General features: G+C 63.1%; 1 protein-coding gene across 4 annotated transcripts; it reads right to left on the bottom strand.

Moving 5' to 3' along the window:
- Positions 1–440: 440 nt before the first annotated feature.
- CSF1 (colony stimulating factor 1) lies at positions 441–8,841 on the bottom strand. 4 transcript variants are annotated; one of them, XM_040085879.2, is made up of 10 exons: positions 8,752–8,832; positions 7,411–7,542; positions 5,618–5,680; positions 5,170–5,349; positions 4,296–4,473; positions 3,726–3,932; positions 2,632–3,449; positions 2,338–2,393; positions 2,199–2,251; positions 441–1,890 (listed from the first exon to the last, which is right to left on the bottom strand). In XM_040085879.2, the coding sequence occupies exons 1-9, from the start codon at positions 8,770–8,772 to the stop codon at positions 2,200–2,202; spliced, it is 1,707 nt and encodes a 568-aa protein (XP_039941813.1). In that variant the 5' UTR covers positions 8,773–8,832; the 3' UTR covers positions 441–1,890; position 2,199. The 4 variants fall into 4 exon arrangements, with proteins under 4 accessions (XP_039941813.1, XP_039941815.1, XP_039941814.1 ...); XM_040085881.2 differs by lacking the exon at positions 3,726–3,932 and having other exon boundaries at positions 8,752–8,841; XM_040085880.2 differs by lacking the exon at positions 2,199–2,251.
- Positions 8,842–12,747: the final 3,906 nt, after the last annotated feature.

Below are 12,747 nucleotides of genomic sequence, written 5' to 3'. Positions count from 1 at the left end.
GGAGCGGGATGTGGGGCTCCTCTGCTCCTGGAAAGAAGGAAGGGGAGCGGGGGGGTTGGAGGGAAGGAAATGCCTCTTCCAGCGCTGTCACTCTAGGCAAAGTGCTCCAGGAAATTTTGCCTCAAGTGTGTTTGCTGTTAAGCAGCTGCTTCCCAAGAGTTCACACAGATTTTAGGGGGGGCCCCAGCATCAGGGCCGGTGCCTGGGGTTCTCAGCGATGCTGGCAGGAGCTGGGGGCAGGAAGGGAGGATGCATCCCTCTGCCCTCATTCCAGTGGCCACAAACTCCCACAGGAATCCACAGGGAAGCAGGTCAGGGTAACACCACCAGGAGTCAGCCCCCAGCCACCTCCCTCAGGGACCCCAGCGCTGGGACAGGGGAGTCACAAGCACCCCAGATTTACACCAAGCTACAGCTCTCTGTTTATTAATAATATTAAATATACAGGTTGTTTTCCATTATTTTCTTTAAATAGACTTTTAAATGCCTTTGTATAAAATATTTCAGGATTTCATTGTATTAAAAAAAACCCCAAACAAACAACCCACCCCAAAACCAACAAAAAACCCCCAACCAACCAACAACAACAACAACAAAAAGGCAAAATGAATCCAACATGGGTAAAGGCAAGTTTTCTCCCCCAGGAGCAGCTCCTCCACAGTGTAAACTGGTGACTTACACCACCAGGAGTTTGGCCCCAGACTTACTGCTGCATCAGGGCTTTTATCCTGATTTACACCAGTCCCTCGCCCAGGAACCCCCTCCTTCTGCCAGTCATAAATACACACACATATTTTTATATATATATATATATATATATAAACCCCAAATTAATAGTGAAGCTTTTTTAAAAAACACTTGTGTTTGTCCATACTTTCATCCTTCATATAAAAATATTACTTGAAACTCCCAGAGCAGCGCGGGCCACGCTTGATCCGGGGCTGGAAGGAGCCGTTGGATTTTGGGGCATCTCCAGGGCCGGTGCGTCCCAAACCGGGCTCTTCCCAAAGCCTGGGAGTGGGGCTGTGCCAAGAAGCCCCAGGGTGCCCAGCTGGGACAGTTCCAGCTCTTACAGCCACGTGGATCCCATCCTTCCCAGCCCCATTCCCTTCTCCAAAGCGCAGTCACCAAAGAAATGGAATCCCAGCGAGGCCAGCTCGCGGCGGGGACCCTGCCAGGGGCACGCAGCCCCCCCAGAACGCTTGTGCAGGATAAAGACTTTCATCCACTCCATTCAAAAAAAAACCCAAAAAACAAGAAACCCTAAGAACAGGAGGATGGGGAGGGACTGGGACGGTGCCAAGGGTCACCCCAAAGCCAGCCCCACGCAGGGACACGGGCACGGGTGGGTTTTAAATATTCACAGTGTGAGGGTTTGAGTTGCGAGTCAGGGCTGCGTGCCTCAGGACCGGCCCTCCCGGAATTCAGGACGCTCCAGTTGAAGCCTCAGGAACGGCAGGGCGAAGGGGGCGACGGGAGCTGCGCCAAACCCAGGCTGCTGGGACGGGAGAAGAGCCAGAGGATTTGAGGAGCCGATGCCCTCCGTCTCCATCCAGCGCCGGCCGCGTTCCAGCGGGGATCCGTCGTCCCGCGTCTCCATCGTCCCGCTCAGCGCCGCAGCGGCCGCCGCTGCCGTCCCGGCACAGCCGCGGTCACGGTCCCAACGCCTTCCAGCCCTTCACTCCCTGGTGCCCGGGGGTCCCAGTCAGGGCACGTCCCCCCATCCTTTTGTCCCTGCCAGGGAGTTTTTTTGCCGTCTCTGGCCACCGGCGCGGGGCAAGGGAAGAGGGAGTGTCAGCATCACGGTAGGATCGTGGCAAGGCTGGCGCGTGCCAAGCCTCCTTCCATCCGGATCCGTCCCCCGAGCAGCTTCACATCCTGCCTGGGGCCCTGGGAAAAGGAGGAGAGAGATGAGCAGGAGCTGGGGCTCTGCCAGGGAGGGCAGCGTGGGGAGAAGCACACGAAAACCACAGGAAAAAATACTATGTATATTAAGAAAGTGCCAGTAATGGATTAACGAGCTGCGAAACCACATGCTGGCAGCGCTGGGGCGCAGACCTGCTCCTGTCCGTGTCTTCCCACCCAGAACTTCCCTGCCCGTGGCCGAGGTCAGCACCAATGGGGACAGTCCAGGGACACAATATTGTCCTGACAGCTTGGACCAGAGCCCTTCAAGGTCCCACCCAACCCCTGATCACCTCAGAGGTCCTGAGTCTCCAGCTCTGAACATTCCCTTGCTCCCTGCAGCGCCCTGTGACAGAAAGACGGGGGGTTTAGAGCAGGGCTGCCCAGGGTGGGGTCCCCCAGGTTCCCCAAGCAGGATGCTGTCACACCCACCTCCTCTCCGGCTCCTCGGGGTCGCAGCCTCCGTCTTCCAGCGGCCGCTCCAGGACCTGCGTGGAGGGAGGGAAATGGGGACATGAGCCCTGGGGAAGGGGAGGAGGCTGCAGCGGCGGGGTGGAAAATCTCCCAAATTACATCCTCCCACCACGCCCAGCACCACCAACTGTCCCCCAGTCTCAAAATTATGGGGAAAACAGGGCTCAACCCACGCTGGCCAAGAGACTAGTGGGGAAACTGAAGCAGGAGAGAATCTTGGTGCCCGGGGAGGAGACGAGGCGAGGGTCTTACCCTGGATTTATACTTGTAGAAGAGCAGGCCTCCCGTGGCCAGCAGGACAGCCACCACACTGGCCACCGTAATGTAGATGAGGGGCTCCTGGCGGCCCTCCCTGACGGGCGGCTCCTTCCTGCGCTGCTCTGCGCCCAGAACAAAGCCAGAGTCAAAGCTGGGCCCGGCCCCGCCGCCATCCTCGGGGTCCCGCAGCCGGCTCAGCCCCCAGCCCCACGCCCTCGCCCTGTCCCCGGGGCTGCCCGGGGCTCGCAGCTCTGGGGCCATCCTGGAGAAGCGGAGCTGCGTCACGGGCTCCGCCGCCGCCGCGGGACGGATCCTGGCTCCGCCGCCCGTCGAGCCGGCGCTGGGCGATGCTGTCCGAGGGGCGATCCCGAGCCCGCCAGGCTGATCCGGGAGGATGGAGCCTCCCCACTGCTGGCCTGGATCCTGCGGCAGGTGGCCGGTGCCCCACTCCACCAGCTCTCCGTCCCCACGGAGGACGGGGACGTCACCCAGGGCCAGGCTCAGCGTCCCGGCCGGATCCTTGAGGGCTTCGGCGCTGCCGGCTGGAGCCGTCCGCTTCATCCCGGGGGCCAAGGCCAGCGCTGGGTCACCTACCCCGGCACCCAGGACCTCCTCGGTCCCTGAGCCCCCGTCCGTGCTACTGGGGGGCTGAGATGGGGCCTCTAAGTCAGCGAGGGTGGCATGGAGGAGGCTGGAAGGGACCCGGGTGCTAGCGGGTGCCACGTCCCTGCCAGCGGCAGCAGAGAGGGAGGGCTGGGTGGCAGAAGGGAGGGCAGGGGACAGGCAATTGCAGTCAGGATCTGTCCCCACACCTGAAAGAAGGAGAGAGAAGAGACAGCCGTGGGGTCACCAGCCTCCAAGAGGGGCGCAGCCAGCAGATCTGAGGTCGGGGGCACTCACCGTCCCCGTCCCTCCCCGCAGCCCCGGGCAAGCGGGTCCAACAGCCCCTCAAAAAACGGGAGGGCAAGGAACAGGCAGGGAACAGGCGGGAGCAGGCAGGGCAGCACGAGGGTGACAAGCGGCGGGCGGGATGAAGCAAACCCGAGTCTCCGGGTCCCCTGAGCCGATGGCAGCGGGTTATTCACAACTTGCAGGAGCCAGCCAGCCGCGTTTAACGTCCCCCAGGGCACAAGGACATGGCACAGCTCCGACACGAGGACGACAGCGACACATCTCCTCCACGCAAGCACAGCACGGGCGCTCGCGGCAGCGCGGACGGCAGCACAGGGCTCTTCCACCCCGGCAGCAACACTCTCCCTGAAGGCTTGGCCAGGGGAAACTGAGGCACGAGGCAGCTGGAGTGACACAGCCAAGGTCATGCAGCGTGTTGGCGGCACAGCAGTCCCTCCGTTTCTCCGTGCTGTGCTCCACCCAGCGCTGGAGCTTTGAGACAGAGGCGAGCCCGATGCCTCCTTGGTCCCCTCAGCATCTCTCCCTTGCCTTGCTTCCAGCAGGATTTAGCACAAATCCCACCTACAAACGGCAGGCAGCCCCTTCTGCCCTGACACTGATGCAGAGCTCGCCGACAAAGGGAAGGGACAAGGTGGACACGCACCACACCACAGACACAGGACTCTCCAGGTGCTCCATGCAGGCGAGCCCAAGCCCCCCAGACTGGCACAGGTTTACTGGGCAGAGGCCAAGCCTTGGCATCTCACCTGGTGAGGATCCGGCCTTCCTGGGCCCCGGGCAGGCCCTGCGGTAGACTCGGCTGCAATCCTTCTCAAAAGTCTCCTGGTTCTGCAGCAGGCGTTTGATGTCTTGGAAGAAATCCTTCACCAGCACCAGCATCTCGTAGGGGGAGGTGGTGAACTCCTTGAAGCACATCTGTGAGAGCTGTAGGAAGCGCCAGGCTCAGCAGCAGCTCCATGGCTGACCCAGTGTCACCCCCACAGAGCTCCCAAGGCAGGATTTGCTGGCTCCTCATGGCTCCGGGTCCATGCACACCCCACCTCTGCCCCTCTCCACAGCCCTGCCCACGCACCCACCCTGGGATGTTCTGGACATCCCATCTCTCCCCAGGATGTTCTGGATATCCCATCTCACCCCAGGATGTTCTGGACATCCCATCTTATTCCAGGATGTTCTGGACATCCCATCTCTCCCCAGGATGTTCTGGACATCCCATCTCTCCCCAGGATGTTCTGGATATCCCATTCCTCCCCAGGATGCCCTGGACATCCCATCTCACCCCAGGATGTTCTGGACATCCCATCTCACCCCAGGATGCCCTGGACATCCCATCTCACCCCAGGATGTTCTGGACATCCCATCTCACCCCAGGATGTTCTGGACATCCCATCTCACCCCAGGATGTTCTGGACATCCCATCTCACCCCAGGATGTTCTGGACATCCCATTCCTCCCCAGGATGCTCTGGACATCCCATCTCACCCCAGGATGCTCTGGACATCCCATCTCACCCCAGGATGTTCTGGATATCCCATCTCACCCCAGGATGCTCTGGACATCCCATCTCAGCCCAGGATGAGGACCCAGGCCCAAAGCCCCGCAAGGCTGGGGACACTGTACCGTTCTCTCCTCATCATCCTCCTCCCTGATGCAGGGATCCACATTCTCATCGATGCTGTTGTACATCCTGCGCACCGTCTGCATCTTCCGGGCGTTGGACGAGTTCTCCTTGAACTCCGTTCGCTCCAGGATCCTGCCCATCAGGGGGAAGGCGGCTTTCACGTAGCAGACGGAGTCGTTCTGCAAGGGTACAGACCCGCCAAAAAGTGACAGCGGTTACTGGATGGGCATCCCACTCTGCCTGGGAGAAACTGAGGCACAAAGTGCCTTTCTACAATCCCATAGGATGCCCGGACTGGGATTTGGAAGGCACCTGGCCAAGCAGGATGGGTCCCTCCTGGGCTGTCTCCCGCAAAGGGAGACGAGAGGGGAGATTTGGGATCTGGGGACCTCCCACCATGCACCAGCCAGCCCTGCTCCCTGCTGTCCCCTGCAAGAACCCACTCACCAACTGCATCTTGTCAATGAACTTGAAGGAGACTCTGCCCGGGTGCTGCATCTGGGTGTCAGCCTGGAAGGATGAAGCAGGATGTCACCCCAGATCCCCAGGGGACAGCACTGGGGCTGAGCAGCCCCAGATATGCCATGCTCTGGGCACAAAGGGGTGCCTGAGACCCCCAGATCCACAGGATTTGCTCCCATTCCTGCTTCATCCCATCCCGTACTCCTCCTCCTCACACAGGCACATCCCCAAGGTCGATGCAGTGGCAGGAATGAGCTCAGGATTCCTGCTCCCATCAGGATGTTGTACTCCCCGAGTCACAGACCTGCTCCTGCCTTTCCCTGCCTGCTCCCACCCCGCCTCTCTTCCTCCTCCTCCTCCTCCTCCTCTTCCTGCCAGCGCCACAGCAGGGCCCAGCCCTGCTTAATTCTCCTCGGGTCTCCCCCGCACCACTCTCTCCTCTAAATCCAGGCTGCAAAAGAGCATCCTGCCCTGCAGGGGTGGCCGTGACACCAGGGTCACACGTTCCCCGGGATCGCACGGCGCCGGGGTCTCAGTGCTGCCGGCCGCCCGAGCCACGACCCTTCCCAAGGGCGCTGAAAACCCACCCGAACCCAGCGCTGTCCCTTCCGGCTGGCATCCCAGGCTGGGAGGGCGAGGGCTGGCAGAATTACCGGCCGGCGATTCTGCTCCTAGCCTGGGATGCCGTCCCGGAAACAATCGCTCCATTATCCTGCAGGCGCTGGAGCGAGGGCCAGCTCCTCCATCAGCGAGGAGAGGGCTACAATCCCCGGCAGGAAAACCACATCTCCCATTCAAACCCGCTCCATCCCCTCTCTCCCACAGCCGCGGACCCAATTTTAATCCCCGGGCGGAGAGCGAAGGCTCCGGGGATGTGGTGCCGGGCAGAGGAAGCCGAGCTCGCCCAGAGCGGCTCCCGGCCCCGCGGCTCGGGGGTTAAAGAGGAAGAGGTGAAGCGAGCCCGGACACGGCGGTTACACCAGAGCTGCAGCGAAGCTCTCGGGGACTCGGCGGCGCCGCTCCCGTCTCTCGCCCGCACACCCCTCTTGCTGCAGGCAGAATTTAATCTGCGACAACCCTGCAAATCCCTGCGTGCCCCCGATTCCCGCTTCTCCCCTGAACATCCGCGTGATTCCCCGCTCGGAGGTGAGCCAAGGGCCACGGAGAGGGAGATACGGCCCCGGCAGCTGTATCCGATGGGGCCGGGGCGGCCGCGCTCCGGGGCGGCTGCCAGCGCCCAGCGCTGCCCGCCACGGGCCACACGGGATGACGGCCCCGTCGCCCAGCCCGCTCGGCTCCGTCGCCCGGCCGGGCCCCCCTCGCTGCCTGCCACCCACCCACAGCCCCGTTGCCAGCCCAGCTTCCAGGCAAGCAGCTGGACTCAGGAATGCAGTCGGATTCCTCCGCTTAACCCCTGCGCAGCCGCCACGGCCCGCAGCGCCGGCCCCTCCTCCGCTTCCCCAGCGCCCCCGCGCCCGTCCAGCCTCGCTCCCGTCCCCTTCCCGGCCTCGCTCCTGCTTCCGTCTTCTCTCCTTCTTCCTGTCGTCGCTTTTCCACGGCCACCCTTGGTAAAGGCGCAACATCTGTCACCCCCCCGGTGCCCACTTGTCCCTTGTGCCCACGGATGCTCAGCTCCTGGGTACCATCACTTCACTAGGGCAGCTGAAAATCGCCCCGTTTCCTTATTTCAGCGCTAAATAAGGGCTGGAACTGCCCATCCAGCGAGCCGGCCCCAAACGAGCCCCCACGGCAGCGCAGAGCCCCGGGCGGGCACTCACCAGCTCCTCCAGCTCGGCCAGGTGCCTCTCGGTGATGATCTGCTGGCAGTAGCTGTTCTGCTCCGTCTCATGGATGCGGAGCAGGAGCAGGAGGAGGAGGGACGACAGCAGGGAGCAGCGGAGCAGGCACACCTGAGCACGACACAGGAGAAGTTTGAAGCAGGGATAACCCGAGCACACGCCAAGCCCCCTGCCCCTCTCCACCACCCCGCAGCGTGACCACCTCTGTGGTAGCCGAGGTTTGGCCACGCTCCAGCGGGATAATCCCACTGTGGTCGTCCAAGCCCGTGCCTATCCCCATCCTGCTATTTTTAGGAGCACCGGGTCAGCAGGGAATTTCCCAAGGCCCGGTGACACAAGCCTGGATGTGGCCCTTGGCCACCTCCACATTCCCGATCCAGCCTCTCTCCCCTCTTCCACACCATTTCTCCGTCTCTCCTGCAAATCTCCTCCTCCGCCCTGGCTCTCCAGAGCCCATCTGACACACTGACCCACCCATCCCCAGAAATCCTCTTCCCACCCTCCAGACCCCCCCAGCTGCACCCGCCGGGCTCTTTCCATGCAGCAGCTCTGGCCTCGTCCCAAATTTCCCTCCCAATCCCCCTGCAAAGAAGCGGGGAGGCCCCGATTCGTGGCGGGACCCCGGTGAGAAACGGGGCTTCTCGCAGAGCCAAGACTCCCGAGGTGGGGGTGGAGGGGACCCCCGGGTGGGTGTGCACCCCCGCGTCCCGGGGCACCGGCAGGGAGAGGGTGCCCGGGTGATGGGTGGGGGGGAATTTCCCTTGGATGATGTCCAGGAATCCTCCCCTCTTGTGAAACTCCAAGATGCCGCCCGGGCCACCGCCGAGATGTGGCCACGGCTGAACGGAGCCTCACCCCGCCGGGAACGGGCTGGGGACGGGGCTGAAGCCGGGAACGGGGCTGGGGACGGGGAGCGGGACGGGGCTTCACCCCGCGGGTCCGGGGCTGGAGCCGAGGACCGAGGCGGGGTCGGAGCCTCATCGCGCAGGTCCGGGAATGGAGCCGGGGCTGCAGCATCCCCCCGCCGGGGACGGGGCTGCGGCCGGGGACCGGCCGGGGCTGAAGCCGGGGCCTCCCCGCGCCGGGTCCGGGAACGGTGACGGGGGCCGGAGCCGGGAACCGCGGCTGGCACCGCCAACCGAGGCGGGGCCGGAACATCCCCCGCCGGGAGCCGGGACCTCCCGGGGAGGGGACCCACCACGGGGGCACGGGGACAACCGGGGCTGCCGCTCCCGCGGGGACCCCGCACAGGTGGCAGCGGGCGCCGGGGCGAGAGGGGGGGGTCTCCGCGGCAGTGGGTAGCGAGAAGGACCGCCGTACCTTGGCTCCGAGGTGGGGCATGGGGGCTGCCGTGGGGCCGGGGCCGGGCGGAGCGGGCGAGACGGCAGCAGCGGCGGGGCCGAGCGGGGCCGGGCTGAGCCGCCGCCGCGGCCGCGCTCCCCTTTATAGCGCCGCGGCAGCATGTGGTTTATGAGAAAGCGCTGGCGGGCGGCCAGGCCCCGCGGGGCCCGGGCCGGGCCGGCACCGGGAGGGCACCGAGCGGCACCGGTGGGTCCCATGTGCGCCGCTCGGGTCCGATCGGAACCGCTCGGCTCGGGCTGGAACCGCTCGGGTCCGATCGGAACCGCTCGGCTCGGGCTGGAACCGCTCGGGTCCCATCGGAACCGCTCGGCTCGGGCTGGAACCGCTCGGGTCCGATCGGAACCGCTCGGGTTTGCTGGAATGGGACCAGCTCGGCCCCGCTCGGCCCGGGACGCTCTGTGTGAGCCCCCATTATCACACGCACACGCGTGTGCGCTCACTCTTGGGCACACACACACACACACACACACGTGTGTCTGCGTAGGTGTGCACGCGCCAGGGACACACACCACCCCTGCGTGCCCGTGGTCACCCCGGGCACTGGTAGCCATGGGCACACACACACAGCCCTGAGCGTGGCACGCGTGTGTGCATGCATGATCTCTGCTGGGCGCACATGCACACACAGATGTGCACAGATGTGCACACACCAGGGACCCCTCGGAACATGCACATGTGCACACACACCCCGTGTTTGTGCATGGACACCCCTCAGAGTGTGTCCGTGTGTGTGCACACACACAGCTCTGGGCCTTGCACATGCGTGTGTTTGCTCACCCCTGGGCACACACAGATGTGCACATACCACGGACACCCCTCAGAACATGCAGGGATGGATGCAGCAGCGCGGGTGTGCACGGACAGATCCATGGGCATTGATCAGCCCACGTGTGCACGGGCAGATCCATCCGCACGGATGGAGCCACACGTGAACGAGCAGATGCATTCGTAGGGATATGCACGGACAGATGTCTGCATACATGTGCACGATAGATCTGCACGGACACGGACATGGACAGATCGGTGTGCACGGATGGACCCACATGGGCATAGACAGATCCGAGTGCATGGATGGACCCACATTTGTATGGACAGGTCCCTGTGTATCTGGGTCCATGTGTGCATGGATGGATCCACGTGTGCATGGATGGATCCACGTGTGCATGGATGGGTTCACGTGTGCATGGATGGGTTCATGTGAGCATGGATGGGTTCACGTGTGCATGGATGGATCCACGTGTGCATGGATAGGTCCATGTGTGCCTGGATGGATCCATTTGTGCATGCATGGGTCCATTTGTGCATGCATGGGTCCGTGTGTGCCTGGATGGATCCGTGTGTGCACGGATGGATCCACACATGCACGAGCAGATCATTTGCACAGGTGTGCAGAAGGGATCCGTGAGTGCACGGATAGATCCATGCACAGGGATCCCTGAGGGGCCGGGGCCAGCAGAGCCGTGCAACAAGCCCCATTCCCAGCTTTGGGATTTTCCTGCCTGTCTCTTTTCCAGGCGACTGGAAGTGATTAGTGGCCACGAGGTGATCCATGGCAGTGCCAAGCACTCGGAAACTGAAAGCAAACTGCTCCACAAGCACAGCGGCATGCGGCTGCAACAGGGGACGGTGGCAATGGGGCCACGTGTGGGTGACAGCCACCACATCCGAGCTTCGAGGGACCGGCGGGGTCCGTTCCCCAGGCCGGAAACGCTGCTGGGGTTGCAGAAGCCGCTGAGGGATTTTCTTGGAGCTGAGAGCTCATCCCAGTAGTGGAGGGCTGGGAGCAGTGATCTGGTGGAGGAGTTGGGAACCAGCTGGAGTTGGGGACAGCAGTGACAGCCCCAGGATTGTGTCAGATTTGCACCGGCTCATGGGTGCCACAGGTCTCGTCACCCTCAGCGTCCCTTAGCAACAGCAGCAGATAAACATCTGAGGGTGCTGAGGGTGACGGGGCCAGGGAGGGAGGGCGCTGGCTTAGAAACCAGCCATCCTCCCAGAATAACCCCTTTCTCCCCAAAACGCTCACACGTTATCTGCATTTCTCATCACAAGCTTTTCCGGGGGCCTCACGGCCCCCACGGAGGGAGGACCCCAGGGTGGACACCGAGGGCCGCGGCGGGTGACGCCAGCGCCGGCGGTGACTCACGGGGACCCCGTGGCAGCGCGTGAGCCCCTCTGACACCGGCTGAGACCATGGGCTGCTCATCTCTCGCACACTCATCCCCTCTGCTCTAAAGGGACCGGAAAAAGTGTCATCTGCTGGGTCATGGGACGAGCTATGGGACAGCGGGACGGGGGGACAGAAGGAGAGCGGGACGGAGGGACAGCAGGACGGAGGGACGGGTTAATATTAATCTGCCTCACGCATGACAGAGGGCGAGAGCAGCATCCGCCTCTTTTTTTTTTGGCAGGGAAGTGGCTTTTGCCCCTCCTCCCTTCCCAAACCTGCCGAAATCCCTGAGTCACGGGGCAGAAATGGGGCTGTGGTGGGTGACAGAGGTGACAGCAGCTCCGTGCCCACACCGCAGCCGGAAAAATTGAGGGAGGCAAAATTTAGGGTGGTTGTCCCTCTCCCAGTTGCAAACTGGGACCGATGGCATTGTCACCACGCTGGTGCCGTGCAGGAGTGGCCCCTCTACCCCACAGCCACTGTCGGCCAAGGGGGAAGAGTGGGATGAGGCTGTGGGGCTTCCTGGGAATCCCGGGGGTCCCCACATCTGCTGGTCCCAACGCTGAGGATGCAGAGCTGGAGGTAGGCAGTGCAGGATGGTCCCTGCTCCAAAGGGCCTGGAGCAGACAGCAGCACCACCCCACGCAGCCCATGTCCCCCACGGCCACAGTTAGAGCATCCCTGGAGCTCAATTCTCTCGCAATTCAGCAATTGCCTCTCTTCCCACCCTCCCAAGGGAGTGAGAGCACGTCCCGACCAATCCCTCATTTTGGGAGGCTTTTTCCAGCCAGCAAGCCCCAAAGCAGGGATAAAACCTGTAGCATATCCAATCTCCCCAGCTGCATCCTCGGGCTGCCTCTCTGGAGAAAGTTATTTCCAGCAGGAAAGTGTTGCAAGGTCTTAATCAGTTCCTTCCCGGTGATTCACCGTAGGGCCACGATGCTCTCCCACACTCTCCTGGGTGCTGCAGCTGAGCCAGGACCCTGCCAGCACCATCCGAGCTGCAGCGATGTGTGCCCAGGCTGGAAATCCCCGTGGGAATGTCCCGAGCCAGTTCCTTCAGGAGTGGAGGAATGTGGGTTGGAAGGCACTTCCCCCTAGCCCGCCGCCGGCGGGGGGGATTCAGGATGTCGTGACGAGGCTGGAGCCTTCATCCCACAGCAAATCCCTCCACCCCACAGCTTCCTCTCCTCCATCCGTGTCGTGGCGCTTGCTCCGCGCCGGGACGCTCTGGAACATCCGACGCGGCTCCAATGGTGGGGGAAGCTCAGGGTTCCCCCGGCAGCAGCCCCCTCTCCGCAGGGTCAGCACCCACGGGAGCAGGGCGCTGGCCGGATCCAGGCACGGGGAATGCAGCCAGGCTGGGAGCGAGGGAACCGCAGGGTCAGCCTGTGTCCGGCGCCTGCCGAGAAAGTCCCTTCCCAGAGCTGTCATAACCCGGGGTCCGGCCGGCCTCAACCACAGCGGCTCTCGGGAGAGCTCCCCGCGCCCCCGGCGCGTGCTCGGGGGTCCTTGGGCACGGGGGACGCCCAGCCCCGGCATCGGGGGGTGCCCACGCCAGGGGGGTGCCAGGTGGTGAGGAGGGACCAAAGATGGTGACAGCCCCACGTGGGTCACCCGGCGTGTCCCCAGCCCTCGTGGCTGCGGCTGAGTCATGGCAGGCTCCAGCTCCGCTCCTCCCTCCACCGAGGAATGCGGCCGGAGACGGAGCCAAAAGCCTTCGCGGGCAGCTGCCCACCGGCACCCAGAGCCTGGGGGACACAGGGGAGAGGGGCAGGAGGTGC

This window comes from Hirundo rustica, chromosome 24, assembly GCF_015227805.2.
Source record: "Hirundo rustica isolate bHirRus1 chromosome 24, bHirRus1.pri.v3, whole genome shotgun sequence".
Taxonomy (NCBI): domain Eukaryota; kingdom Metazoa; phylum Chordata; class Aves; order Passeriformes; family Hirundinidae; genus Hirundo; species Hirundo rustica.
Note: the sequence above shows the minus strand (reverse complement) of the source record. Positions and strands in the feature narration are given on the sequence as shown.

Excerpts from the sequence above, each read along its gene's own strand:
- CSF1 (XM_040085879.2), bottom strand. The coding sequence starts at position 8,772 with ATGCCCCACCTCGGAGCCAAG. Across the intron at positions 7,543-8,751 it reads TGCCCCACCTCGGAGCCAAG|GTGTGCCTGCTCCGCTGCTC; the intron begins GTACGGCGGTCC and ends TGTCGTGCTCAG. Across the intron at positions 2,394-2,631 it reads TCTACAAGTATAAATCCAGG|GTCCTGGAGCGGCCGCTGGA; the intron begins GTAAGACCCTCG and ends CCCTCCACGCAG.